Source organism: Podarcis bocagei (genome assembly GCF_964188305.1).
Source record: "Podarcis bocagei genome assembly, chromosome: 4".
Classification (NCBI taxonomy): Eukaryota; Metazoa; Chordata; class Lepidosauria; order Squamata; family Lacertidae; genus Podarcis; species Podarcis bocagei.
The window spans coordinates 94668412-94696131 of NC_138128.1; the positions used below are offsets into that span (position 1 = coordinate 94668412).

Here is a 27720-nt window from a genome sequence, read left to right on the forward strand (position 1 = left end):
AGATGCCTGCATTCCAGGGGGTTGTACTAGATGACCCCCAGGGTCCTTTCCAACTCTACCATTCTATGATTCAATGAGCATAGCTGTCAACCGTCCCTTATTTGGCAGGAAATTCCCTTATCCCAGCACTGTGTCCAGCTGCTGTCCCTTATTGATGATATCCCTTAAATTTCCCGGGTTTCAAAGGAAGCAGCTCCCCTCCCTCCCTCCCTCCCTCCCTCCCTCCCTGCCGGCCAGGGAGGAGGGAGGCTCCAACTGTGTTGCTTGGCTGCGTTGCTCACCCAATGAGGAGTCTAAGAACGACTGGGGGGTGGAGCTTGCATGCCTTGTGCCGATCAAATCGGCTGCGTTGCCTGGGGACTCGCCTTTGCTCAGCGCTTCCCAGCGGAGAGGTGACGGTGGTTTTCCTTCCTGCATCCCCTTTGCTGGGTTTCTGCGCTGTGTGAACCACCGCTTGAGGCTTCGTTTGGCTGCTGGCTGGGCTTTCTGCCTTTGGCTCGGAGGGGCTCAGAGGTCGAACATACCTGTGCTGGGAAAATCCCTTATTTTGGCTGCTGATCCCTTATTTTCGAGGCTGCTGGTCCCTTATTTTCAAATCTGTAAGTTGACAGCTATGTCAATGAGGCAGCCTGTTGGACGGTTGATTGTGGCTGCCATCTGCCCTCCATACCCAGGACTGGAGTATTGTATGGGGCACACGAGAACAGACGGTGTGTGGGATGAGGAATCTGGTTCCAGCAACAGTTTCTTCTCCACCCTCCACTGTCTCTTCCTGGTTACTGGTGACATCATTGACTGTGCATTTAGGCTGCAATGTAAGGGGGAGACAAATGGGAGAGATGGGTGAAAAGTCGTGATTGGAAAATAACCGTTGGCAATGGATCAGATGCAGTGTGGCTTTGCGGCTTTGCCATTTTATTTTATTTTTGTTAAATGCTTTTTATTAAATTTTCCACAAACAACAAATAAAACAATCTTTTACAATCTACATTTTGTGTCATCTTACTTACACTGCGTATATTCACACCCCGACTTACTTCCTTCTCTGCTTTGGTTTTCTTAATATATATCTTTTCTTGCAGTTTCCTATTCACCTTCTATACACATCACAGGATTTATGTTAACCCTGCCGTAGTTTTTAAACTTCTACAGTTAGATCTTATATATACCACAAATTTACCCCACTCTCCTTCGAACTTTGTCCCTTTTTGGGCTCAAATTCTGTATGGCATTTTAGCGAATTCTGTATATTCAAAAAATGTGGCTTGCCATTCTATTAACGTTGGGGTCTCCTGTAATTTCCATTTTTGGGCTGCAGTGGCCTATTGAAGTAATTTATGGTCTTCTTTTTTTACTTCCTTCTCTATTATCTCTAATAAGAAGATTTCAGTTTTTTTCGGAAATGTGTACTTTGCCATTTTAGATGCACACTTCACATTTCCAAAAAATGTTCATTGAACCATGCAGGGCATAGCAGCAATGGTGGTTCCTACAGACATTGGGACAGCCATTAGTGCATTTATGGGACTACAAGTAACATTAAAGAGGCAGGAAAAGGACGCGCATTAGGGGTGTAAGAAGACTGCAGCTTCAATTCTGACCTGTCTTTGACACAAGCAGTGCTGTTTCAGTTTCTAGCGCAGGAAATATTGGCAATAATTTGCATCTGGTTCCTGCTGGGCCAAAACTTGCAAACTGCAAACAGAGACCTCTTTTTTTAAGGTGCTGTTGCTCACCTGAGATTCAAACCCTCCTCCTGGGGTCTGCCAGGCAAACATAGAGACTCAAACACCACAAAATTCCTGGCGTACTACTTCTTTGAGTCTTCATATTAACTGTTTAATTTTCCCTGTTGTGTAACGCGCTCTGTATTGAGACTCATGGCCCTTTTGTCAAATGTTTAAAAAAGTGTTCCTTAATTTATAATGCAAGTGTTAGTCCCTGTTATGATATTAAAGTAGTTACAGCACTTAAGTCCAGGAAGAAATTATGGTTAGGTGTTTAAGGCTGAAGCCTACTTAATGGGGAGCCCAAAATGATTATGTTCTTCCCTTAAACTCAGTTAAAAAGATGACCTATGCATGAAATTCAACAGTGATAGCTATCAGTTTTATGCAGGGGGATGCAAAAAAATAAAAAATAAAAAATCTGTAAATAGTACTTTGCTTTGTACATGAGCAAAGTAATGTTTACAGACGTTTTATTGCATCCTTACATAAAACCCATATTGCCGTTACTATTTTATGTTGATTAAACAATTTCCTCATTAGTGCTAGAGTGTTTTCTAATTAAGCATTAATTAAGCTATTTGTTTTTAATCTCATTATTCAGGGGTAGTGGCTTAAATTACTGAATTGCTGAAAAAGTACAGGAGATTTTGGTAACATAGTTAACATAGTTGGTCTGTGAAACATCTGTAACTGTACGTTTATTTCACCATTCCAATTCAAAGATGAATAGTAATAAGTCAACAATGTCTCATTGTTGTCCAAGAATAAAACTGGAATGACTTCACATTGCTATTGGGTTGTGTTCTGTGTAAATCAGTGGTGGCCAAACTTGGCCCTCCAGCTGTTTTTGGACTACAACTCCCATCATCCCTAGCTAACAGGACCTGTGGTCAGGGATGATGGGAACTGTAATCCCAAAACAACTGTATGGCTAAATTTGGCCACCACTGGTGTAAGTCCTACTCAGAGTAAACCCATTCACATTCATAGGCATGACTTTGAGCCATCAATTTCAATGGGTCTAGTCTGAGAAAAGGTTGAAGTCAGTGGGTGTGAAAAACCAGAGACATCACCTTGCCAACAAAGGTCCATATAGTAAAAGCTATGGTTTACTCAGTAGTGATGTATGGAAGTGAGAGCTGGACCATAAAGAAGGCTGATTGCCAAAGAATTGATGCTTTTGAATTATGGTGCTGGAGCAGACTCTTGAGAGTCCCATGGGCTGCAAGAAGATCAAACCTATCCATTCTGAAGGAAATCAGCCCTGAGTGCTCACTGGAAGGACAGATCCTGAAGCTGAAGCTCCAATACTTTGGCCACCTCATGAGAAGAGAAGACTCCCTGGAAAAGACCCTGATGTTGGGAAAGATGGAGGGCACAAGGAGAAGGGGACGACAGAGGACAAGATGGTGGGACGGTGTTCTCGAAGCTACCAGCATAAGTTTGACCAAACTGTGGGAGGCAGTGGAAGACAGGAGTGCCTGGCGTGCTCTGGGCCATGGGGTCACGAAGAGTCGGACACGACTAAACGACTAAACAACAACAATGAAGAGAAGCTAGACATCCTCTGGAGTGCTCAGTTTAGAACATCTGAACAGCTCCTCAAGAAGAACAGAAAGGTATTGATGAGGTAAATCTTAAGAAAGCAGTGATGGGAGGTATGGAGCACACGATGTTAAGAGATGACTGGAGGAACCTAGCACATCCTATAAGGGCCCAGTCGCCAGTGCCAGATCTGTCCTGGGAGGACTAGGATCAGCCAAGACATCAGCTTCATCCATTGGGTTCCTCTAAACCAGGCATGGCTAAACTCAGCCCTTCAGCCGTTTTGGGACTACAACTCCCACCATCCCTAGCTAATAGGACCAGTGGTCAGGGATGATGGGAATTGTAGTCAGGGACGCGGACTTAGAAAAAATATTGGGGGGGGGGCCGGGAAAGCTCATGAATAATAAATAAGCTCATGAATATGCAAATAAAGTGGCTCCAGCCCTAAATAGGGCAAGCCACGCCCCCCAGCCAGCCGATTGGCTGGCTGGGAGGTGTGGCCAGTCGGGATTCCCCTGTTCTCGCGGGATTTCCGGCAGTGCCTCCGATTAGGGCGCGCGGCTGGCTGGCTGGCGAAGGAGCCGGTGAGGAGGAGGCGGGGGACGGCGGCGGCGCTCTGCTGAAAGGGCGCCCGCCCGAGATTATTGGGGGGGCTGAGCCCCCCCAAAAATTTTTTTGAGGGGGCTCGAGCCCCCTCAAGCCCCATGGAGTCGGCGCCTATGATTGTAGTCCCAAAACATCTGGAGGGCCAAGTTTGGCCATGCTTGCAAACAGTGGGCTTCTCTGATTTTGTGATGGAGTGCAACAACAGCAACAGCAACGTATGTATTAAGATAAAGGGCGCCCCAAAATGAAATGATGAGTAAAAACAACATACAATCTGCATTGCCATGTGTATATTGCAGGAGTGCTGCAGAATTTTTGTGAGGACTTCCTCCCCCCCCCCCTTTTAATGGCAAACTGCTGTAGAAAAGCAACAAACAGAACTTAATACTGGAAAAATGAGAAATGGAGAAAGGCCAAATTTGAGAGATTCAGCCATACCGAATTGCTAAAGCTGCAAACAGTGTATTTCATAGGCGCCGACTCCATGGGGCTTGAGGGGGCTCGAGCCCCCTCAAAAAATTTTTTGGGGGGGCTCAGCCCCCCCAATAATCTCGGGCGCCCTTCCAGCAGAGCGCCGGGGGCGGGGGCTCCTGCCTCGCTGCTTCGCAGCACCACCGCCACTGCCAAGGCACTGCCGGGGGGAATTTCCTTCCTCCTGGCGGTTTCAGCCCCCGCGAGAACAGGGGAATCCCGACTGGCCACACCTCCCAGCCAGCCAATCGGCTGGCTGGGGGGCGTGGCTTGCCCTATTTAGGGCCGGAGCCACTTTATTTCATGAGCTTATTTATTATTCATGAGCTTTCCCGGGCCCCCCCGTCCCTGGTGTATTTTACCAGTTCCTTGTGTACTGGGGGACTCGGCTTAATTTAGGATGCTGGACGTCAGATTGTAGTTTTAAATGTAGTATTTTTAAAATATTTAAATATTTAATGTTATGTGTGTGTGTGTGTGAGAGAGAGAGAGAGAGAGAGAGAGAGAGATTTAATTTCAAAAATGTTTTACTGATGTACAATCTTCAATGTGAATTACTTTGAGAGACAGTCTTGCCTGAAAAGCTGTAGAGTTGTAAAGGTAAAGGAACCCCTGACCATTAGGTCCAGTCGTGTCCGACTCTGGGGTTGCGGCACTCATCTTGCTTTACTGGCCGAGGAAGCCGGCGTACAGCTTCTGGGTCATGTGGCCAGCATGACTAAGCTGCTTCTGGCGAATCAGAGCAGCACATGGAAACACCGTTTTCCTTCCCGCTGGAGAGGTACCTATTTATCTACTTGCACTTTGACATGCTTTCGAACTGCTAGGTTGGCAGGAGTAGAGACCGAGCAATGGGAGCTCACCCCATCGCAGGCATTCGAACTGCTCACCTTCTGATCGGCAAGTCCTGGGCTCTGTGGTTTAACCCACAGCGCCACCCGCATCCCTTGTAGAGTTGTATAGCACCCTTTAATTTTTTTAAATTTTATATACATGCATATTTATGTATAAGGTACATAAGGATAATCCACTGGCTCTTCTATGCTCTTTGCTAGTTTCTGATTTATACGATACTACACTACACTAGCTAACATGATGCATAATCTATCACATGTTCTCTTTAAGAATCCTTTTGCTACAAATCTGCTAAATATGCAACTCTTCAGTGAGTTTATGCAGATAATTTTTTGCAAAGCACTTACTTGTGACTGGGTCTTCTGCTTAATTCATACATATAGCAGTGTGACAGCCCCTTTCCACACTGTATATAAACTCTTGTCAGAGCATTGAGCCATTCAGAAATCAAGGAATTCCAAAGGGGCTGCGGAAAGAATCCATTACCAATAATACAAAAGTATTTTCAATGCTACTGCAGTGTTCTGACACATACAGAATCACCTCACCCCGTCAGATTATCTTCCTTGCTTCAAGATTTCCCCAACGCAATTAGACAGAAAGCTCAAAATCGAGGTGTTGGATTTGTCAGGTACTGATGTCAAGCAATACAACCATTTATTCTCATGTGCCATTTTTAGAGCCTTTTGTTGTCGTTTTCGGATTTTTGCATGGTTCTTCCAGCCCTCAAAATCATTGGTGGCTAAAAGGGCGTAGCCAGGATTTTTTTGGGGGGGAAGAACCTCAGATTTCTATTGATTTCTATTGATTTAGGGAGGCAGCTCCTCCCCTTGGCTACACCCATGGGAGGCTATTCATTTTTAACCCGCCTTTTGTTTTTAAAGAGGACATTTCTAGCCTGATAAAGGAGTGGAAACTGTAGAAGAGGCGAGGACTCAGTTTTTGTACAAGGAAGTTGGAAGGTGTGCCCTGATCAAAGGAGTAGCTTATTAAACAAAGCAAAGTAAAGGGACCCCTGACCGTTAGGTCCAGTCGCGGACGACTCGGGGATTGTGGCGCTCATCTTGCTCTATAGGCCAAGGGAGCCGGCATTTGTCTGCAGACAGCTTCTGGGTCATGTGGTCAACATGACTAAGCCGCTTCTGGCGAAGAAGAGAAGAAGAAGAAGAGTTTGGATTTGATATCCCGCCTTTCACTCCCTTTAAGGAGTCTCAGAGCAGCGCACTGAAACGCCATTTACCTTCCCGCCAGAGCGGTACCTATTTATCTACTTGCACTTTGACGTGCTTTCGAACTGCTAGGTTGGCAGGAGCAGGGACTGAGCAACAGGAGCTCACCCCGTTGCAGGGATTCGAACCACCGACCTTCTGATCGGTAAGCCCTAGGCTCTGTGGATTATCTAGTCAAGCCCAATACCACAAATAGCATACAGAGAAATCAAAGAGGCTGGTTTGATGGGCAATGCAAGGATGCAAATAGAGATCTGCTAAGGGCTATTAGAATCTATCAGGGAAAACCTTCCCTATTCGTCATTTATTGTGGTTGTGTGTGCCTAATAATAATAATAATAATGTATTATTTATACCCAGCCCGTTTGGTTGGGTTTCCCCAGCCACTCTGGACAGCTTCAAACAAATTATTAAAATACAGTAGTCTGTTAAACATTAAAAGCTTCCCTAAACAGGGCTGCCTTCAGATGTCTTCTAAAAGTCGGGTAGTTGTTCTTCTCTTTGACATCTGGTGGGAGGGCATTCCACAGGGCGGGCGCCACTACCAAGAAGGCCCTGTGCCTGGTTCCCTGTAAATTGGCTTCTCGCAGCGAGGGAACCGCCAGAAAGCCCTCAGCGCTGGACCTCAGTGAACGATGGGGGTGGAGACGCTCCTTCAGGAATACTGGACCGAGGCCGTTTAGGGCTTTAAAGGTCAGCACCAACACTTTGAATTGTGCTTGGAAACATAAATAATACCATTTCCCCTTTCAAATAAGAGGATTTTATTCCCTTTTTTTTCATACCTTTATGGGCAATGCCTACTGCATATTCAGAATGTCTGCAACTTTATGATGACTGAACACTGAGAGAAATGACACGTTAGAATGGCTCCAAAATGGCTCTAATGAAGAATCGTGAGTAATATACCTGGTGACAGGCAAAGAAAATGTTTGGGGATATATGGAGCATTGACTTTATGGCACTGCATCTAGGTTATAGCTAGCTTTTTGGTTATCAAAACATGAGTGGCGGAATGAAAATAGCCATTCAGGGAGTGAACCTGCCACAGTTTAAGCCATAGGTTGGCAAACTAAGGCCCAGGGGCTGGATACGGCCCAATCGCCTTCTAAATCTGGTTCACAAGACGGTCCGGAAATCAGCGTGTTCTTACATAAGTAGAATGTGTCCTTATGTTTAAAATGCATCTAAGGGTTATTTGTGGGGCATAGGAATTTGTTCATTTCCCCCCCAAAAAATATAGTCTGGCCCCCACAAGGTCTGAGGGACAGTGGACTGGCCCCCCGCTGAAAAAGTTTGCTGGCCCCTGGTTTAAGCCCTTGTACAGTGGTACCTCGGGTTACAGATGCTTCAGGTTACATACGCTTCAGGTTACGGACTCCGCTAACCCAGAAATAGTGCTTCAGGTTAAGAACTTTGCTTCAGGATGAGGACAGAAATCATGCTCCGGCAGCGCGGCAGCAGGAGGAGGCCCCATTAGCTAAAGTGGTGCTTCAGGTTAAGAACAGTTTCAGGTTAAGTACGGACCTCCGGAACGAATTAAGTACTTAACCCGAGGTACCACTGTAACTCTAATTTACATCACTGTAATCATACACATTTTTCTGGGAACAAATGCCCCGAACTCAATGGAACTTACTCCTGAGTAGACATGTATAAACTTGGTCTGCAAGTTATGCTGTATTGCACCTTAATAATGTTTAACTCAATGTGGATCATTAATTTGCAACAGTGTAACTTAATGGAGAATTGTTACTTTCTTATAGTAGTGATGAACAAACCTTTTAAACTAAAGGCTGTCTCTATAATAGGAAGTATAATCTACAGTATTCCTATTTGCAATGCCCTGACTAGTGGTACGTCAAAGGAGACCTGAATCCCTTAGTCAATTCAAAAAATAAAAATATAAAAAATAATTAATTATCCCCTATTCATTATTATTCCCAAAATTTGTGTGTTCTGGAGAGTCTTGTGAAATCTGGTGATTGATATTGCTGGAACTCTTTCTGCCCTAGCACAAATTTATTGACATAATTAAAAAAACCAAAAACTGCCTCTTCCTGGGCATCTAACAAAAACTGCTTTCTCAAGCCTTTGTTTTGCATAATACCAACAGCAAATAAGAGGCACTTGGGTGGGTGTGAGTGTGTGGGTGTGTACAGAGTCAGGTTTTATTGATGAATAGCAAAAAAAAATTACATGTTTTGATTTCCTTTATTGCTGTCTCCTTATTGAAACTGAAAGCAATACAAAGGTATTTTAAAGCTGTTGAATTGACAGATCGTGCTCCGATACTCGTGCAACAAATGTGAGAAGCTTCCTGAAAACCGTTGGAAGGCATCAGATTAGAAATCAATGGCTACATCTCCAGTCAGGTAAATTATTAGGCCTTGAAGTGCACAGCCATTCTGAGAGTTAATTGTATTCTTCTATAGTATAGTGTGTACTGCATTATGCGTCAGCTGACCCAGCCAGGCAGCGGAGCTGAACTGAATATTTTGTTTGACATCCACCTCCTCAGCCTTTCTCATAAAGCCCATACAATCTAATTGGAGGCAGTTTTGCTTTTTCAATATATATATATTTATGTACTTTTTACATACATAACTGATGCTCTAGGGAACACATAAGGTCTCCTGATTAGAGTTGTCTTGTAGTCCTCTTACTAGTTGTCCTAGAACAAAAGCAATCTCTAACTTAGAACACTGTAGTTGCCTTAATAATAATAATAATAATAATAATAATAATAAATGAAAAGAAATGACTGCGCTTTTAGCAGAAAATATAATTAAAATCTAGTAGGGTGGTTTGAGCAAAGGGCTCTCCTTCCACCTTTTTAATTTGGAGCTGGTAAGACTGATACATTTTTATGTGTAGACCTTGTACCCCCTCCCCGCCAAATCACTTTTTATATTTCTAAAATTTATCTCTTCTCCATAAATGACCAATAAGTGGTTCCTTACGAATGTGGAAAGGAGTTTGCTTCTCTTTTAGAAATTTCTGTTACCAGATGCCAACTTTGTGGCATTGTCCAGTACAGTGGTACCTCGGGTTACATACGCTTCAGGTTACATGCGCTTCAGGTTACACACTCCGCTAACCCTGAAATAGTGCTTCAGGTTAAGAACTTTGCTTCAGGATAAGAACAGAAATCGTGCTTTGGCAGCGCGGCAGCAGCAGGAGGCCTCATTAGCTAAAGTGGCGCTTCAGGTTAAGAACAGTTTCAGGTTAAGAACGGACCTCCGGAACGAATTAAGTACTTAACCTGAGGTACCACTGTATTTGGCTTTTTGTATTTGGTGCATTCACACAATTGCACTGATTTCAAGGGCTAGGAGAAAAAAACACAGAGGAGTAGGCAGAGAAAGGCCCAAGTATGCCCTGTTTTTAGGGGGAAATGCAACAAGTTGATTTGTCCACTCGGCAGTTGCAGTGTCAGATGCACCCACTTGCCAATTCTGCCAACTACAATTTACAGTGGGGGACTGTGTGTGTATATGTGTGATTATTCAAGGGCACTAACTTGGCTGTTGACTCAAGTCCTGCTGAAAGTAAAGGAGGTCGTACAGCGGCAATATTCCCTGTTCCCTAATATGCAGGACTTGTCTGCCAATTCCAATTAATTCTGAAAATTATCAGGGGTAGGAAAGACTTGCCCACCCTGCAAGTGACCTCCTCCTCCTTTGGCGATCACTCGTAACCGAGTAAGATTGTATCCATGAACATGGTCTTAACAGTGAGTCCCTAAGTGACTCTGGAGACCAATTCTGGATCCACACGTCCTTCCAAAGTGGGGACAGAGGTTTCCGGGTGGGAGTTGATCATGGTGTGGATTTGCCAAGCATGCCTTCCTCTTAGCACATTTCTCCCTTGCATCCTGAGTTCGAGTGTCTTCAAAGTCCATGACACCTTTGGTACAGGCTGTTCTCCACCTGGAGCGCTCACAGGCCAACGTTTCCCAGTTGTTGGTGATTATACTACATTTTAAAAAAGATTTCCCAGGGATTATGCTTTCCATTTTAAAGTTCGGAATAGAGTAGCTGCTTTGGAAGACGATCATCAGGCATCCACACAACATGACCAGTCCAACAAAGTTGATGTTGAAGAATCATTGCTTCCACACTGGTGATCTTTGCTTCTTAGTTAGTTTGCCTGTCTTCCCAAGTGATATGTAAAATTTTTCGGAGACACTGCTGATGGAATCTTTGAGGAGTTGGAGATGGCATTCATAAGTGGTCTACGTTTCACAAGCACACAGCAAGGCCAGTAGTACAATAGCTTTGTAAACAAGCGTTTCGGTTTCCCTGCTGTGAATATCCTGGTTCTCACCCTGCGCTTCAATTGGGAGAAAGCTGGATTTTGGCATCAATGTCGGCCCTTGTGGGAAGGTAACTAACTGCCCTGGTGTTGTTGTTTAGCCGTTTAGTCATGTCTGATTCTTTGTGACCCCCTGGAACAGAGCACGCCAGGCACTCCTGTCTTCCACTGCCTCCCACAATTTGGTCAAACTCATGCTGGTAGCTTCAAGAACACTATCCAACCATCTCGTCCTCTGTTGCCCCCTTCTCCTTGTGCCCTCCATCTTTCCCAACATCAGGGTCTTCTCCAGGGAGTCTTCTCTTCTCATGAGGTGGCCAAAGTACAGGAGCCTCAGCTTCAGGATCTGTCCTTCCAGTGAGCACTCAGGGCTGATTTCCTTCAGAATGGACGCGTTTGATCTTCTTGCAGTCCATGGGACTCTCAAGAGTCTCCTCCAGCACCATAATTCAAAAGCAACAATTCTTCGGCGATCAGCCTTCTTTATGGTCCAGCTCTCACTTCCATACATCACTACTGGGAAAACCATGGCTTTAACTATACGACCTTTGTTGGCAAGGTGATGTCTCTGCTTTTTAAGATGCTGCACTGCCCTGGTAGGAGAAGTATATGTGTGACTGCACTCGCGGCGAGCCTCTTGCGCTTGCAAACGGGATGCTTGGGTTCGAAGAGCGCCTCCCCGCCGCGCGCTTCCCTGCGCGCTCCCGCCTTCCCGCGCTCCCTCCCGCCCCTTGTGCTTTCCGGGGACTTTGGCGAGGCAGGAACCAGAAGACCAACGCCTGCCTGCCTGGAGCTCCTCCCGCGCCGCCGCCTCCTCCTCCTCCTCCCGGCCTCCGTTCTTGGCGAAGCGTCTGGGCCGCTTGGCGAGCGGGGAGAGCGACGGCGCCGCCATATGCGCCGCACTGCGCCCCAGACGCCGCCGCCGCCGCTGGAGGAGCCGTGCCCCTGACAGCGCGGTTCAATGGGCAGCTCCCACCTCCTCAACAAGGGCTTGCCGCTCGGTAAGGACCCGCCCGGCCAGGCCCTGCCTTGCCTTTGCCCTGCCTTGCCCGGCCTGCCTGGGTCGTGGCGCGGCCGGCGGGCGCTTGGAGAGGCCGGCGAGGCTCCCTTCCCTTCCCCCCCCCTCGCCGCCGCGCGCGCGCGCCCGCCGCCCGCCGGGCTTTGTGCTGCGCGGCATTGTGCGTCTCGGGGCGCCTTTCGGAGGCGCGAGCCAGGCCCCCCTGCGCCTCTCCGTCGGGCGCGCGCCGGCGCGCAAAAGGGGGCCGAAGGGGGGACTTGGAGAGGCTCCAGCGCGCGCGCGCGCGGATCTGGTCTGCGCGGTAAGAGGGGAAGGCGGTCAGGAGGGGCGGGCGGCCCTGGCTTCCCCCAGGGCGGGCGAGGGGGTCGGAGCCGCGGCTGGAGAGGGAGAACAAGGCCCACCCGCCGCCTTGCCCGGCCAGGCTCCTTCTCCGCGCGCGCAGAGGTTGCCTGGCGCGGCGGAGAGGAGGAAGGAAGGAAGGAAGTTGAGCGGGGACGCCGTGTCCCTGTTATTACGGTCTCACGGACGGGAAAGGGTGGTTCAAGGCCTGTGGTGGCCTTCTGGAGTGGGCGGGTGGCCCCGCGTGTGCGTGTGTATGCGTGAACCCGCGTGCAGCCGGCGGGCTTCTGCTCCGCTGTTTGTTGTGGACAGCGCTGGCTTGAAAGGGCCGCGATGGCAGCCTGCGCCCCCAAAGCCCCGCTGGCTGGGCTGGCCTCCGTCTCTGCTGGGATGCTCCGCTGCTCCTAACCCTGCAGCAAAGATGAGATGTTGACACCACATGGATGGAAGAATGGAAAGGGGTACCATCCCCCCCCCGACTCGTAACTCTTTGTAATAGATGGCATGCTGTAAAAAGCAGTGTGGGGCTGGCGCTGCCCCTTTGGTTAGGGAACAAGGCAGGAACCGTGCTTTGAAAATACTATGGTTTTGGGAGATACTTTTCACGCTTGCCAGAAAGACATTCGCTTTCCTGCCCAGATGGAGAAACTGCAAGCAAATCCCAGTTTAGTTAGTTTTTAAAAATGAAGCATGATGAATCGGGTGGAGGGGTTTGTTGTTGCGTGCCACCGTTCCCCTTCTGTTTTTTGCAGTGAAGCGCATGAAATTTGGTGATGGCGGTATTGAAGCTGAGCGACTCGGCTGCACCATCGCTTATGATATGATTCATGCACCTTATACTCAACAGGGCCTGTTTTCCGTGATATTATCGAGTTCAGCCCATTCGCACAGCGAAGGAACAGAAAGAACCACGCTGATTTAAACAAATAATTCACAGCAGTTTGGAAGGATTTCCTAGCATGGCATACTTTCAGGCTGTTCAGTAAATAACAGTTGAGGAACTCCTCCAGCTGACACGAGAGAGCTTGTCTAATTCTAATCTGATTAAGTGGTGTACTGTATCTGCACTGTTACACCGCTAACAGTGCAAAAGGCTAATATTAGCAACACAGTCAGCATAGCTGCTTTAAAAATACTGCTCTCTATAAAATATTCTGATCAATATGTATTTTATACTTTTTGTGTGTTAACAAGCTTTGTTATTTATTAGATAAACTGGACAGATTTATCTACTACCTTTTTGCACATTAGCAGCTTCCTATATCAAATAATGTGCTTTTGTTTATTTATGTTCTAATAGAGAAAGTGATCTTCATGCAGTGATTTAAAATTCAGACTCTGCCCTAGCACTTGTTTTATTTTATAAAATGTAGATGGTTGTTATATTAGGTTGGGTTATTATTGATTAAACATAGCCAGTATCTCCACAGAGGCATGTGATCTGATGCTTTTGCAGTTATATACAGCTTCATTTTAAAAGCAAGTTTCAAGAACTGCTTTTTTAAAAAAAAAATTACATATGGCAGAGGAATAAATGCATAACACAACAGTATCAAGCTGCTTCTTAGAAATTCTTGCTCCAAGATTATTGTTATTTTTAAATTACACTTGAAATGCAGATTCTGATCTTTTTTAAGGAGATATGTCACGATTGCTCATTTTTATATGGAATATGGTGTCTAGGATTAAAATTATTAATATGCAGATGCCATGGATAAACTCCTAATGGTTTTCGTGTTGCAATCAATTTGTCACATTCACAAGAAGAAAATCTGTCTTCATTTATGTATAAGCAGTTTGCCCCCAAAATACCTTAGGAAAGGATTCCATATATGTTACTATTTATTGGGTAGTTGTTACCTAAATACTCAGCGTTCCCATTTATTTTGTAACTTACAAGAACAAGTTAATAGTTTCATATTTTAATTGGTGCATTAAATTACAAAGGGAAATCCCCTATTCCCTATAGTAAAATGGCCTGGAAACATAAAATATGAATGCTAGAACAACTCATTGCTTTATCCAGGATTGTATTAGCAGATAAAGTTGTCAAGAATGATCGAGATATTAAAGGATGACAAAGCATCTTGTATAAGGTAGCGCTAAAAAAGGAGAAGGAAACAAATGCAGAAAGGGAAAGAAATATAGTTTGGTATAATAAAGGAAATCTAAATCAATGCAACGAAAAGCATTCTAAGAAGGGTGACTCTGCTATTATTACTTTTTAGAACAGGCCCACATCTAAGGCCAGTTCTTCCAAATAGTCAAGTATTTTGATGATGTGCAGAGCATGACAATCTTGATTTCTGCAAGTTATGTTCAGCCACCCTTTTACACAACCAAGCTTGATGCAGTCTGCCTCTAGAATTAAACTGGCATATCTAACTATTATAGCCGAAAGAAATTGTTGAACATCGTTAGAATTGGTTTCACACCTTTACCACTGATCAGAAGATAACCCACATCCTTTTTAGTTGCTGAATTAGCTGAAGTTGGATGCACCCCACCCCCGAGACTGAATCAATCCTAAGGATGACTTTCACTGCCTTGATTTAATGATTCTAGACATTGTGCAGGGTTTTGAAACTCTCTAGCATAACCATGGATCTGGAAAGGCGGGTAGAATTTCTAAAGCAAACCAGATTGGGAGTAGAGTAGCTCTTGCATCAAATATATTAACTAAAATTGCATTTGCAAGATTACCATTCCTACTTTAAATGCATGCTCTTGTCCTAACGCAGAAAACGAATTATTTGACCACTTAATAAGTAGGACACTGGTGGTTTTCAGACTCTGCTCCTTAGAAGCTTATCAAGGGTTCTAAATTGGCAATGGCAGACAAGTTGCTCAAAAGAGAGCTTTTCCGTCATTACCAATATTCTTTGCAATGTGCAGTCATGTGGGGCAATGGGTTTAGGAGCAGAACACCCTCTCAGTTGTATGGAACCACAGTTGTGTTGAAAAGGCTTCTGGAAAATACTTCAGAATCTTTACTCAGCCGAAGAATTACTGTGCAAAGATTTACTTGGTCATTTGAGTTTTGAAAGCCATTTATGGAGGGCGTGAATGTTTTTTCTAGCAAGACCTAGAACAATATAGTCCCAAGTCAAGGTCGGTAGATCCATAGTGGACTACCATGAAAATCTATGTAAAACAGACTTCTGATTGAAATTTGGATTTTCAGTAGGTAGTTTTCAAAAGAGCTGGCCAACCCAGCTGAATTGTAAATTCCCAACAACAACAAACGTGTTTCCCAAGGGGCAAGGTGAACTGTACAACTTCCAAGAGGCAATGATTATTTTGAAAGCTTACAGTTCCTATGGAATTTCTGGATAAATCTGCATTAGAAATCCCTAGTGGACACTACATTTCCACAGAACTCATGGATCATTTTCTGCTCCTCTGTTTTTTTCCAGGCACTTCCAGCTGTGGCTGCAGTTAGAGAGCTCCAAAAATCAGCAGCAGGTGCTGAATAGCTTGATTCGGGACAGATAATTAATAATGGTCCATTTTTAAAACTGCATTTTTGTGCTGGTGGTCAGTTGCGCACCAGGGACTTGTAAGTCAAGGGTGATAACGTTTGGGCTTTTATTTCACGGTCCAGAACACTGATGTGCTGATGCACTTGGCCTCTGGGCTTGCAGCATTTCAAGATTGTAAAATCCTGCAGTAGTTGGCAACGGAAGGAGCACTGCAGTCAAAACCCAGAGCTTCTTAAAACCTCCTGCGCCCGGCCAATCTTTGTTTAATGAAAACGTAGTAAAGCATTACACATGGAGGATGCAGCGGAGTCTAGAGCAGGAGGAGAACATGAAAATCCAAAGTTGGAACAATAACTGTAGTCAGTTGATTCTAGATTGCAGAACAAGGCCATTTGCATTTGGGACGGCTTCCAGCTGAACATGAAAAATGAGTCTCTGATAAATCCTCATAAGCCTTATGGGGAAAATGCCTTTAAAATGTTAACATAATAAAAGTACTAAGAATTATTCCCATTCCTGCTCCTGTTTTGGGATGGAGGAAGTGGATGAATACCTTACAGTGGTACCTCGGGTTAAGTACTTATTTCGTTCTGGAGGCCCGTACTTAACCTGAAACTGTTCTTAACCTGAAGCACCACTTTAGCTAATGAGGCCTCCTGCTGCTGCCGCGCTGCCAGAGCCCGATTTCTGTTCTCATCCTGAAGCAAAGTTCTTAACCTGAAGCACTATTGCTGGGTTAGTGGAGTCTGTAACCTGAAGGGAATGTAACCTGAAGCGTATGTAACCCGAGGTACCACTGTACTTACTTCGCCAAACCTTTATTAGGCATTACATACAAGCCATCATAAAACATCCATATATACAATTTTAAAATATATATAAATAAACAGCCACGTAAAAATATGTAACAACAAGGATATTCATTGGAGTGGAGGATGAAAACCAACTTTTGAATATGTGTTTTACTGTGGAGTCATAATCTTGTTTTTAAAATGTTTAGGAAAATGAATCGAAGGCCCGGATCTAGATTTTAAAAGCATTTCTTTTACCCTGGCATATTATAAAAAAGATACTTTGTATTGGATATGAACTTTTGTATATCTTTGGATAAGTATTAATTTAAAAAATGGTATTTAAAATAAAAGGGAAGGGGGCATGATAGAGGTCTATACAGTTATGCATGGTTGGGAAGAAATTGGCAGATCATACCAGAACCTGGGGTCATCAAAACACATTGATTGACTGCAGTTTCATAAAAAAGGAACAACTTTTTCCAATATTTCCAAATTCTGGAAATATTTGCTATAGGATATGGTGATGTCAATTAGCTTAGATAACTTTTAAGTGGGAACTGGGCAAGCTCAGCTGCAGTGTGCAGTTCAGTTGCTGAAGTACAACAGTCGGACAGGACTTTTGCCCTTCTTCAGGTTCCTGAACGCATCTGGTTGGGCCACCGTGGGAAAGAGGAAGGTGGGCTGGATAGATCTTTTGGCTCCAGCAGGGTTTCCCCCTACGTTCATGGCATGCGATGTGACGTGGGGTTGGGAGAGGCCTGCCATTCCACTTGGCACAGCACAAACCAAGTAGTCCGCTTTGACTACTGCAATGCGCTCTACGTGGGGCTACCTTTGAAGGTGACTGGGAAACTGCAATTAATCCAGAATGCGGCAGCTAGGCTGGTGACTGGGAGTGACCGCCGAGACCATATAACACTGGTCCAATCTACATTGGCTCCCAGTCCGTATCTGAACACAATTCAAAGTGTTGGTGCTGACCTTTAAAGCCCTAAACGGCTTCGGTCCCCTATACCTGAAGGAGCCTCTCCACCCCCATCATTCAGCGCAGACACTGAGGTCCAGCACCGAGGGCCTTCTGGTGGTTCCCTCGCTTCTGGAAGTGAGGTTACAGGGAACGAGGCAGAGGGCCTTCTTGGTAGTGGCGCCTGCCCTGTGGAACGCCCTCCCACCAGATGTCAAGGCAATAAACAACTATTTTACTTTTAAAAGACAACTGAAGGCGGCCCTGTTTAGAGAAGTTTTTAATGTCTGACACTGTATTGTTTTTATATTCGGTTGGAAGCCGCCCAGAGTGGCTGGGGAAACCCAGCCAGATGGGTGGGGTATAAATAATAAATTATTATTACTAACCTTGACCATGTCTGAAGTAGCACTCTGGGTCCTGTAAAAAAAATGCAGCGTCCTTCAACAATTATGGCTAGTACAGTGGTACCTCTGGTTACGAACTTAATTCGTTCCGGAGGTCCGTTCTTAAGCTGAAACTGTTCTTATCCTGAGGACTTTAGCTAATCGGTCTCCTGCTATGTGCATGCCTCCGGCGCACAATTTCCTTTCGCATCCTGGGGCAAAGTTCGCAACCAGGAGCAGCTACTTCCGGGTTAGCGGACCTCGTAACCTGAAGCGTTTGTAACCCGAAGCGTTCGTAACCAGAGGTACCACTGTATCGCAGTGCTTGGATTCCCAACTGGGATATGCGTATGTACTGCCATCTGATAGGACAGAGATGAATTCACAGCCTGGCAGTAATTTCAGCACCTGATTTCTGCGGGTGGCGTGGCCATTGGTAATGCATGCAACCTCAAATGCTGCTTCATTCATTCCCTGACCCATGCAACATGTTTTGCTCTCTATTCAGAGTTCACCCAATATGGGTGTCCCATCAATATGCAGATGATACCCAGCTCTACCTCTCTTTCAAATCAGAACCAGTGAAGGTGTTGAAGGTCCTGTGTGAGTGCCTGGAGGTGGTTGGAGGATGGATGGCATCTAATGGATTGAGGTTGAATCCTGACAAGACAGGAGTACTGTTTTTGGGGGGCGGGCTGGTGTGGAGGACTCCCTGGTCCTGAATTGGGTAACTGTGCCCCTGAAGGACCAGGTGCGCAGCCTGGGAGTCATTTTGGACTCGCAGCTGTCCATGGAGGCGCAGGTCAATTCTGTATCCAGGGCAGCTGTCTACCAGCTCCACCTGGTATGCAGGCTGAGACCCTACCTGCCCATGGGCTGTCTCACCAGAGTGGTGCATGCTCTAGTTATCTCTCGCTTGGACTACTGCAATGCGCTCTACTTGGGGCTACCTTTGAAGGTGACCCGGAAACTACAACTAATCCAGAATGCGGCAGCTAGATTGGTGGCTGGGGGCGGCCGCCGAGACCACATAACACTGGTCTTGAAAGACCTACATTGGCTCCCAGTACGTTTCCGAGCACAATTCAAAGTGTTGGTGTTGACCTTTAAAGCCCTAAACGGCCTCGGCCCAGTATACCTGAAGGAGCATCTCCACCCCCATCATTCTGCCGGGATGCTGAGGTCCAGCGCCCGAGGGCCTTCTGGCAGTTCCCTCATTGCGAGAAGCAAAGCTACAGGGAACCAGGCAGACGACCTTCTCGGTAGTGGCGCCCGCCCTGTGGAACGCCCTCCCATCAGATGTCAAAGAGATAAACAACTACCTGACATTCAGAAGACATCTTAAGGCAGCCCTGTTCAGGGAAGTTTTTAATGTATGACATATTAGTGTATTTTTGGTCTTTGTGGAAGCCGCCCAGAGTGGCTGGGAAAACCCAGCAAATAAATTATTATTATTATTATTATTATTATTATTATTATTATTATTATTATTATTCACCGGCATTGAACCTCAACAGATTTCCAGGTAGCATGTGCGCAGTGCCATATTCTTTTCATCAGTATTTTAGCCAAGGAGAGAGAGGAAGGTTATGTCCGAGAAAAAGAAACCTATCTGCATAGCAGCCTTTTGTTATACATCATTAGTCTCCTCTCTCTTAAGATGGAAGGATACATGGGGAATGCCAGATTTCGGGGGCACAGTGCTGGGATAAACCTGCCGCAAGAATAAGTATTTTCTCTATCCAGATTGGCCTCTGTCTGTGGGGGAAAATGGTGCCTACGGCAGCATCAGCTTGCAGTACAATGTGCTGTGACTCATTTTTCGAGCAGCTGATTGAGAGCAATCTGCAGCAGTGTTGCTGCTGGTCCATATCCAGTGCAGCAGCTGGCACAGAGAGAAGGCAACAGTACTGCATCTGTCCTATGTGCTCATAGAGCAGCTGCCTTGGATTGAAGAATACAATATGTTGGCCTGCATGAATTCTGATAGCAGTTTTTGCACTGAGTTCCCAAACGAGGCAGGTTTCCTGCTTTGTCATATAGACGTTTTGCCAGGACTGTAACCTTAGCCCAGGGGTTGGCAACGTTTTTTGGGCATGGGCCGGTTCGCGATCCTGCAGACGTCATGGTGGGCCAGTGTGTGTGCGTGTGTGCCTCCTGTGGGAAACTAAATTCGCTGGAGGAAATGTATCCAAGCAGCGACTGGGAAGTTGGGTGTGTGTGGACACAGAATATTTAACAACACATGCCCTGTGGAAGTGGAATGAGAGGTCAGTCTAAGGCAGGTGTGAGGAACGTGTTCAGATGTTGTTGGGCTTCAGGCACCTCCAGTTTTACGTGCATCTAGGGAAATTTCAGCCGGCGCAATTGAAGTGGATTGAAGTACACTGTCTTTCTGGTGCAAGAAACCCATCTTTTATAAAATGAGCTGTCTGCTGTAAGGAAAGTGACCAAGAAATGCATTGGAAAGTGTGGGACGAGCGAAGGATTAATAGGAAGGCTTATAGCCTCCCCACAAGCAAAGGGAAACAAATGCAATCTAATATCTGCTTAAGCTTTGGTGTAAGCAAATCAGGATGACTGTTGAATAAGCAGCTCACCTGGAGGAGCCTGACAACGCCTGTCTTTGTCCCTGGGGCAGATGGGAGTTGTAGTCCAATATTTGGGGAGGGCGCAAGTAAAGGAAGCTGGGGACATTATTAGGTGGGCTGTGATAGCTAATGGGAATGCATTGCCCATCGCTGATAAGCAAGCAGGGAGCTCCTCACACAATAGCCATTTCCATCACTCCTTCCGGCGCGGAGGAGGCTTGCGCAGCTTCCCATTGGCTGGAGGAGCTTCCTGCAGCCAATGGGAAGCCGGTCAGCATCATGGAAGGTGGTTCTTGCTGTGCTCTGCACCGGTTTAGCGTGGCACACAGGAGCCGACCGAGCCGGTTAAACGACCCCCATGGGCTGCTTCCGGCCCATGGGCCTTAGGTTGCCTATGCCCGCCATAGCCAAAGCAACATGGTTTGGCACTGATAAAAAGCCTGTCTCCAGATTATTCTGAAATCAAAAATATAATAATTAAATTAACAGAGATTAAATGTGTTATCTTTGGCTTAATGTTGTACATGTGTGCCATCATTACCAGTTCCCTTCATTCATTTAATCTACTTTGCAAATAACTTCAATGTTTGCTGCTGCACATCTCTTCTCATATCATTGCCTTTCCTGTTCATAAAATGAGATAAATAATTGGATTTGCTGGTATAAATTTTATGTGTGTTTTTATGCATTTCTGCACCTGGAGGAATGTTCAGACTGGTACAGATGGAGGTGATGCCAGCTGGTCACTAGATCTGGAGTTGACGATTGCTGCTGCTTTCTGATGGTGGTAGTTTTATCTGCGCGATTTGGTTTTTAGGGCTTTAAAACCAAGAAAGTTAGTTGAATGCAGCCCAATGTATTTTAGATCCACCTGCTTAGGGAAAAGAACATTTGAGAATTCCAGAGGGGAAAGCTTAACGATAATGGGTTCATTGTACTGTTTGTGTAGGAAATAACTAATTCAGGACGAGGGCTGTTTGGGAGTGAAGTAGATAATCTTCTTGATTCTCCAGTGCACTGTAAAGTTTCTGAAACATTCACAATGGGATTAGATTCACCTCAGCATTTTCAAAGGATCATGTATTAGTTTCCAGTAGCTTAACTTTTCTGCTGTTTGTCTGTTTTGACCAAGATGAAACTTTTTTTTTTAAACTGTTTTCTTCGTAAACAAAGGAAAACATCTCTCCTGTGAAAGTGGAAAGATGAGAACTTGGCTATATATCCACACATGCCTTCATTCATTCATTCATTCCGATAGTATAACACTTTTCTGCCAAGTCTTCATCTCCATTTCTGCAAGGCTATTCCATCCAGGAACATTTTCCTTGTTCTAAGCATCCCCTGAGAGTGAGATTGACTAGATCAAAAGCTTGTATATGGTCTAGTCTGGTAATGGCCAAAGTTGGCCCTCCAGCTGTTTTGGGACTACAGTTCCCATCATCCTAGACCACTGGTCCTATGGGAGTTGTAGTCCCAAAACAGCTGGAGGGCCAACTTTGGCCATCACTGGTCTAGTCAACTTCACACTCTACTTAGTACAGTGGTACCTTGGGTTACAGACGCTTCAGGTTACATATGCTTCAGGTTACAGACTCCGCTAACCCAGAAATAGTACCTCGGTTAAGAACTTTGCTTCAGGATGAGAACAGAAATCGTGCTCTGGCGGTGCGGTGGCAGCAGGAGGCCCCATTAGCTAAAGTAGTGCTTCAGGTTAAGAACAGTTTCAGGTTAAGAACGGACCTCCGGAACAAATTAAGTACTTAACCTGAGGTACCACTGTACTTAAAATGAACTGCAATGGGATGTTAAGACAGGAACAGTTTCTTTCCAACAGATGGTTGGTATCCATCTGTCTCAAGATACAATGGAGGGGGAGTGCCTTCAGGGATTGAGAGTTGCAGGGCCTGCTGTGACTGTGGGGCCAACACAGGGGAGACCTTCTTTGTTGCAGTGGGGCAGATGAAGACTGTGCTGGTGCAGGTGGACTATGGCTTTTCTTGCTTCTGCGCTCCTCCCAGTGGTCATTTCTCCTCTGGTTACTGCTGCGGATACACAACCTGACGTGAGGGAGGCACTAATTTCCTGCATAATGTCTCCATGGTTGTTAAGTTAAATTGGAGCATTAAGGAGGAATTTACGCCTGTTGCATCGGTCCTGTATTCCACCCCCTTGTTCAGCCCGGACACTGAGGTCCAGCTCTGAGGGCCTTCTGCCGGTTCCCTCATTGTGAGAAGTGAAGTTACAGAGAACCAGGCAGAGGGCCTTCTCGGTAGTGGCACCCACCCTGTGGAATGCCCTCTGGTGAGATGTCAAAGATGTCAAAAATAAATAACTAGCTAGCTGACTTTCAGAAGTCATCTGAAGGCAGCCCTGTATCAGGAAGCTTTTAATGTGTGATGTTTTACTGTGGTTTTATAATTTGTTGAAAGCTGCCCAGAGTCCCTGGGACAACCCAGTCAGATGGGTGGCCTATAAATTATCATTATTATTTATGGATGGAATAATAATAATACAGCCATACCTTGGGTTACAGACGCTTCAGGTTGTGTTTTTTCGGGTTGTGGACCGCCGAAACCCAGAGGTACTGGAACGGGTTACTTCCGGGTTTCGGCGGCCGCGCATGCGCAGAAGCGCTAAATTGCGCTATGCGCAGAAGCACCGAATCGCAACGTGCGCAGACGCGCCTCTGCGAGTTGAGGACGCTGCAGGTTGCGAATGTGAATCCCGCATGGATCGCATTTGCAACCCAAGCATCCACTGTAATAATAATAATAGTTTTTATTATTAATCTGTGCACAACCAGGTGGGAAGGTAACTTTACTGTTTCAGTGATGCTCAGCGTTTCTTAAGCTGTGTTTTCTGTTACTTTACTGAGGAATGAGAGCACATACCTGGAGCTCATAATTAGCTGACACTTAGAATAATAAAATTGTAGAGTTGGGTAGGACCATGAAGACCCCCTGCGATGCAGGGAACTCTGCAAAAGCCGCCCAACCTCTGCTTGAAAACCTCCAAGGAGACTCCATCGCCTCCCAAGGGTGCCCAGTTCCGCTGCTGAACCGCTCTTACTGTCAGAAAGTATTTCCTGATGTTTAGTCGGGAATCTCCTTTCTTGTAACTTGAATCCCTTGGTTTGGCTCCTACCCTCCAGAGCAGGAGGAGACCAGCTCGTTCCATGTGACAGCCCTTTTGGATATTTGAAGATGGCTATCGGTGCATGTTATTCCCCAGCTAAAGAAACTGCAAAACAACAACGATGATGTCACCTTTCCCCATATCTTTGTAGCCTGGGGCAATTGGTAATTAGCCCAGATAAAGATATGAATGATGTATTACATGGTTGTAACAGTCATTTTGAACTTTCTAAAGTATGCGTGAGAGATGAGAAGGCCGGGGGGGGGGGGTTCCCCCTTTGCCGGAAGAGCCCAAAATTGCTTCTTCCTTTTACAATCAATGTTTTTGATGGCTCTGAGGCTGATCATAGAGTTGTAGAGTTGGAAGGTACCCCCAGGGGTCATCTAGCCCAACCCCCTGCTACTTTGGAAATACATAGGTGTCGTACCCAAGTTACACTGAAGTTATACTGTGGGGTGGAGAATCACCTCAGCCCTGAACAGATGGCTGGTTTTGAAGTCTGATAGTGTCAGTTGGGTCTGTAGATGCATGCTTGAAGTCGCTGCGTTATTAAACATTCTTCTCATAGTCTTAATAGATAAGAACTTCTTTTTTGTGTGTGTGAACGCTGCGAATTCAAAGGAAGCTATGCATATTGGGAGGGCAAAGGCGCCTTTATGATTCCAGAGAAGATGAAGTGGTCAGTGCTGCAGTAGTTATCAGTGATGCTGATTCAGAGCCTGGCTGAAAAGTGTAGCAGGATGGAGGATGACCCATGTACTGAGTCAGATTTTGGCCCAGCTAGCCTAGGGGTGTCTGTTCTGCCTGGCAACAGCTCTAAAAGGTCTCAGGCAGAGCTTGATACTGGCAAAATGTGTAGTAGACCTCTGTGCGTTCGTTACTGGGGCTGTGTTCTGCAAGGTGCAGGATCCCCTGGTTATTTATAAAGGGTGGTATATAAATTTAATATATAAAATAAATGGAACACAGGTGGACTTAGGAGTAAAAATGCCTAGTTCTGTGCATAGTTGGGGAAATTTAATAATTTCTTAACACAAATAACATTTAAACTACAGTGGTACCTCGGGTTAAGTACTTAATTTGTTCTGGAGGTCCGTTCTTAACCTGAAACTGTTCTTAACCTGAAGCACTACTTTAGCTAATGGGGCCTCCTGCTGCCACCGCGCCGCCAGAGCACAATTTCTGTTCTCAACCTGAAGCAAAGTTCTTAACCTGAGGTATTATTTCTGGGTTAGCGGAGTCTGTAACCTGAAGCGTATGTAACCCGAGGTACCACTGTATAGCTAAATTATTCCTAAACTTTGTTCTACCGAGAATCACTTTTCTGATGTCCCTCCTTTGCAAACCACCAGATTTTTCCCCACTACCACACAGGAGAATGTCTGAAAGCCTGTTGAACAAATACACTGCTTTCTATTCCGGTGCAGCTTCACCGTACAGTTGTACCTCGGGTTAGGTACTTAATTTGTTCCGGAGGTCCGTTCTTAACCTGAAACCGTTCTTAACCTAAGGTACCACTTTAGCTAATGTGGCCTCCTGCTGCCGCCACACGATTTCTGTTCTCATCCTGAGGTAAAGTTCTTAACCCAAGGTACAATTTCTGGGTTAGCGGAGTCTGTAACCCAAGGTGTTTGTAACCCGAGGTACCACTGTACACCGAAAGAACAAAATGAACGGAAAGTGGACTCAGTAGCAGATAGACACAGTCAGGTTTGTTGCTGCTCCAGTTCTCCGAAATGCTTGCTGTAGTTAGTCTCGTGAAGAACTAAGTGGATGGGTGCTTTAATGGCCTCTAGGTGATACCTATATTGTTGGGGTGGCCAGTGGTGCTGGAATATACACCTGTAGCACTGCCTGACAGCCAGACTCAAAAGAAACCTTCAGACAACCAGCATCTTACCACCTTCGTCTTTTAAATAAAGTATTGCCAAAGAATTGATGCTTTTGAATTCTGGTGCTGGAGGAGACTCTTGAGAGTCCCATGGACTGCAAGAAGATCAAATCTCTCCATTCTGAAGGAAATCAGCCCTGAGTGCTCACTGGAAGGACAGATCCCGAAGCTGAGACTCCAATACTTTGGCTACCTCATGAGAAGAGAAGACTCCCTGGAAAAGACCCTGATGTTGGGAAAGATTGAGGGCACAAGGAGAAGGGGACGACAGAGGATGAGATGGTTGGATAGTGTTCTCGAAGCTACCAGCATGAGTTTGACCAAACTGTGGGAAGCAGTGGAAGACAGAAGTGCCTGGCGTGCTCTGGTCCATGGGGTCACGAAGAGTCTGTCATGACTAAATGACTAAACAACAACATTGTAGATCGGGGTGGCTAACTCTCAAGAGACTACGATCTACTTTCAGAATTAAAAAGGGGGGTCAGCTCTAAGTTGCTGAGGGCAGGGTGAGGGAGGGCAGGGTGAGGGAGCAGGGCAGGAGTCAGCTTTAGCGACGCTAAGGAAAGGGAGCCAGAGATCGACCGCGATCTACCAAAACCTGGTGGGGATCTACCAGTAGATAGCGATCCACCTGTTGGACATCCCTGTTGTGGATCATCTGAAAGCAATCTGAGGATGCTGATCTGAGCTAAACAAGAGATATCTAAATTTGGTCTTAGCCAAAAGACCGAGAAGCGTTGAGTAACCCAGAGCAAGTCCTTAGAGCAAACAGATACCATTTTGGCCTTTCTTTGAAGATGTTACTAATAATAATGTATTATAGTATTTTAATATTCTTTTGGAAGCCGCCCAGAGTGGCTGGGGAAGCCCAGCCAGATGGGCGGGGTATAAATAATAAATTATTATTATTATTATTATTATTATTATTATTATTATTATTATTATTATTATTATTATTATGTTAAGCCTCTTTCTCTCTGTCCTCAGGGGAAAGATTATGGCCAGCCAAGTTACAATTCCGCTGGCTTTTTTTTTTGGGGGGGCAGCAAAATATTAATTCCCTGACAAACTTTCTCATAGCTATATAAATCAATTCCTGCTTTGGGGGAGGGGGGGTTCGACTAGTTGAGCCTTGCGACCCCTTCCATCTCTACAGTTCTATGATCCTAAGTTTCCCAAAAGGAAACCATACTGTAATTAATAGCAGAGCATGAAGAGGTTTTCATAAGGAGCTTGATTTGAGATGTCAGATTGCTTCTTATGTGAAGGTAACAGGCAGTTCTGCAATGTATCGGCCAATGGTTAGGTCTCCATGTGCCAAGCTAAGCTACTCTTCAGCCACCGCAACCAGCAAGAAGAAAGTAACAACAACAACAACAATTTATTTATACCCCGCCCATCTGGCTGGGTTTCCCTAGCCACTCTGGGTGGCTTCCAACAAAACACTAAAATACAATAATCTATTAAACATTAAAAGCTTCCCTAAACAGGGCTGCCTTTAGATGTCTTCTAAAGCTCACTTATAAATGGGTAAATAAGCAAATTTTGCAACCAGAGTTGCACTCTTTTTATACATCTACTAAGAGGTTAGCAGCCCACATTTCCACAGCCAGAATGGAAATGTAGGATACCGGCTTTTAAACAGGCAAAAGCCTTCTGCGGGACTTGACATCTTTCTGCAGGGCCTGCAAGACAGAGCTGTTCCACCAGGCCTTTGGCCAAGGCACAGCCTTGGTAATCCTTTGGTAATCCTCAGAGAACTCTAGCCCAATGGTTGCCATTAATTTGATTTGAACTGATTTTATAATGAATTGATTTTAGAATGCTGTATTATTTTACTGTTGTTAGCCGCTCTGAACCCGGCTTCGGCTGGGGAGGGCGGGATATAAATAAAATTTTATTATTATTTATTACTCTGCCGAGCAGGCTGGCAGATGAGGAAAGTCTTCCCCTCTTCTGCAGCGAACATGGAAAACCCAAGTTGACTGATGCCAGTGGAATGGAGAGATCCACTCCTCTTCCACCAGCAAACTCGCTTGCATGGGATTCCTTGTTGCCTGTGGCTACCAGGCAAAAGGTTAAAGGTGGCGGGGTGTGTGTGTCTCTGCTTATGTGGGGCTTCCGTTCCCAACCACTGCACATATCAGCAGGGCGCATGCAAGTCTGTTCTGTCCCCTTTCAGTGCTGAAAACAGTTGTGCTTGTGTGCTTGTGTTGATCGGGCGCAAGTGGGGAGGTGCCTATGGAAGTCTACTTAAAAGTCTGCACCAAACCGAAGGTGTCTGAATGGAATATGGAGAAGCCAGACCTTCTCTAACTGTCCATTGTGTGCGGATGCAGATGCACAATCACATAGAACCATAGC

General features: G+C 45.5%; 1 protein-coding gene and 1 long non-coding RNA gene across 6 annotated transcripts in view; one reads left to right on the plus strand and one right to left on the minus strand.

Moving 5' to 3' along the window:
• The window catches only part of LOC308585845, a 196680-nt gene that overhangs the window by 115599 nt on the left and 53361 nt on the right, over window positions 1-27720 (minus strand). The gene's annotated exons all lie outside the window — the stretch shown is intronic.
• CTBP1 (C-terminal binding protein 1) overlaps window positions 11577-27720 on the plus strand; it is a 55936-nt gene continuing 39792 nt past the window's right edge. For 3 of the 5 annotated variants that reach the window (XM_081191786.1, XM_081191788.1, XM_081191787.1), the window contains exon 1: window positions 11582-11757. Coding sequence is in view for 2 of the 5 variants with exons in the window: in XM_081191784.1 (XP_081047910.1) it covers window positions 11718-11757 (40 nt within the window). In the remaining 3 variants the exon portion in view is untranslated. Of the gene's footprint in view, window positions 11758-27720 lie in introns of all 5 variants that reach the window. The other 2 variants (XM_081191784.1, XM_081191785.1) reach the window with 2 other exon arrangements.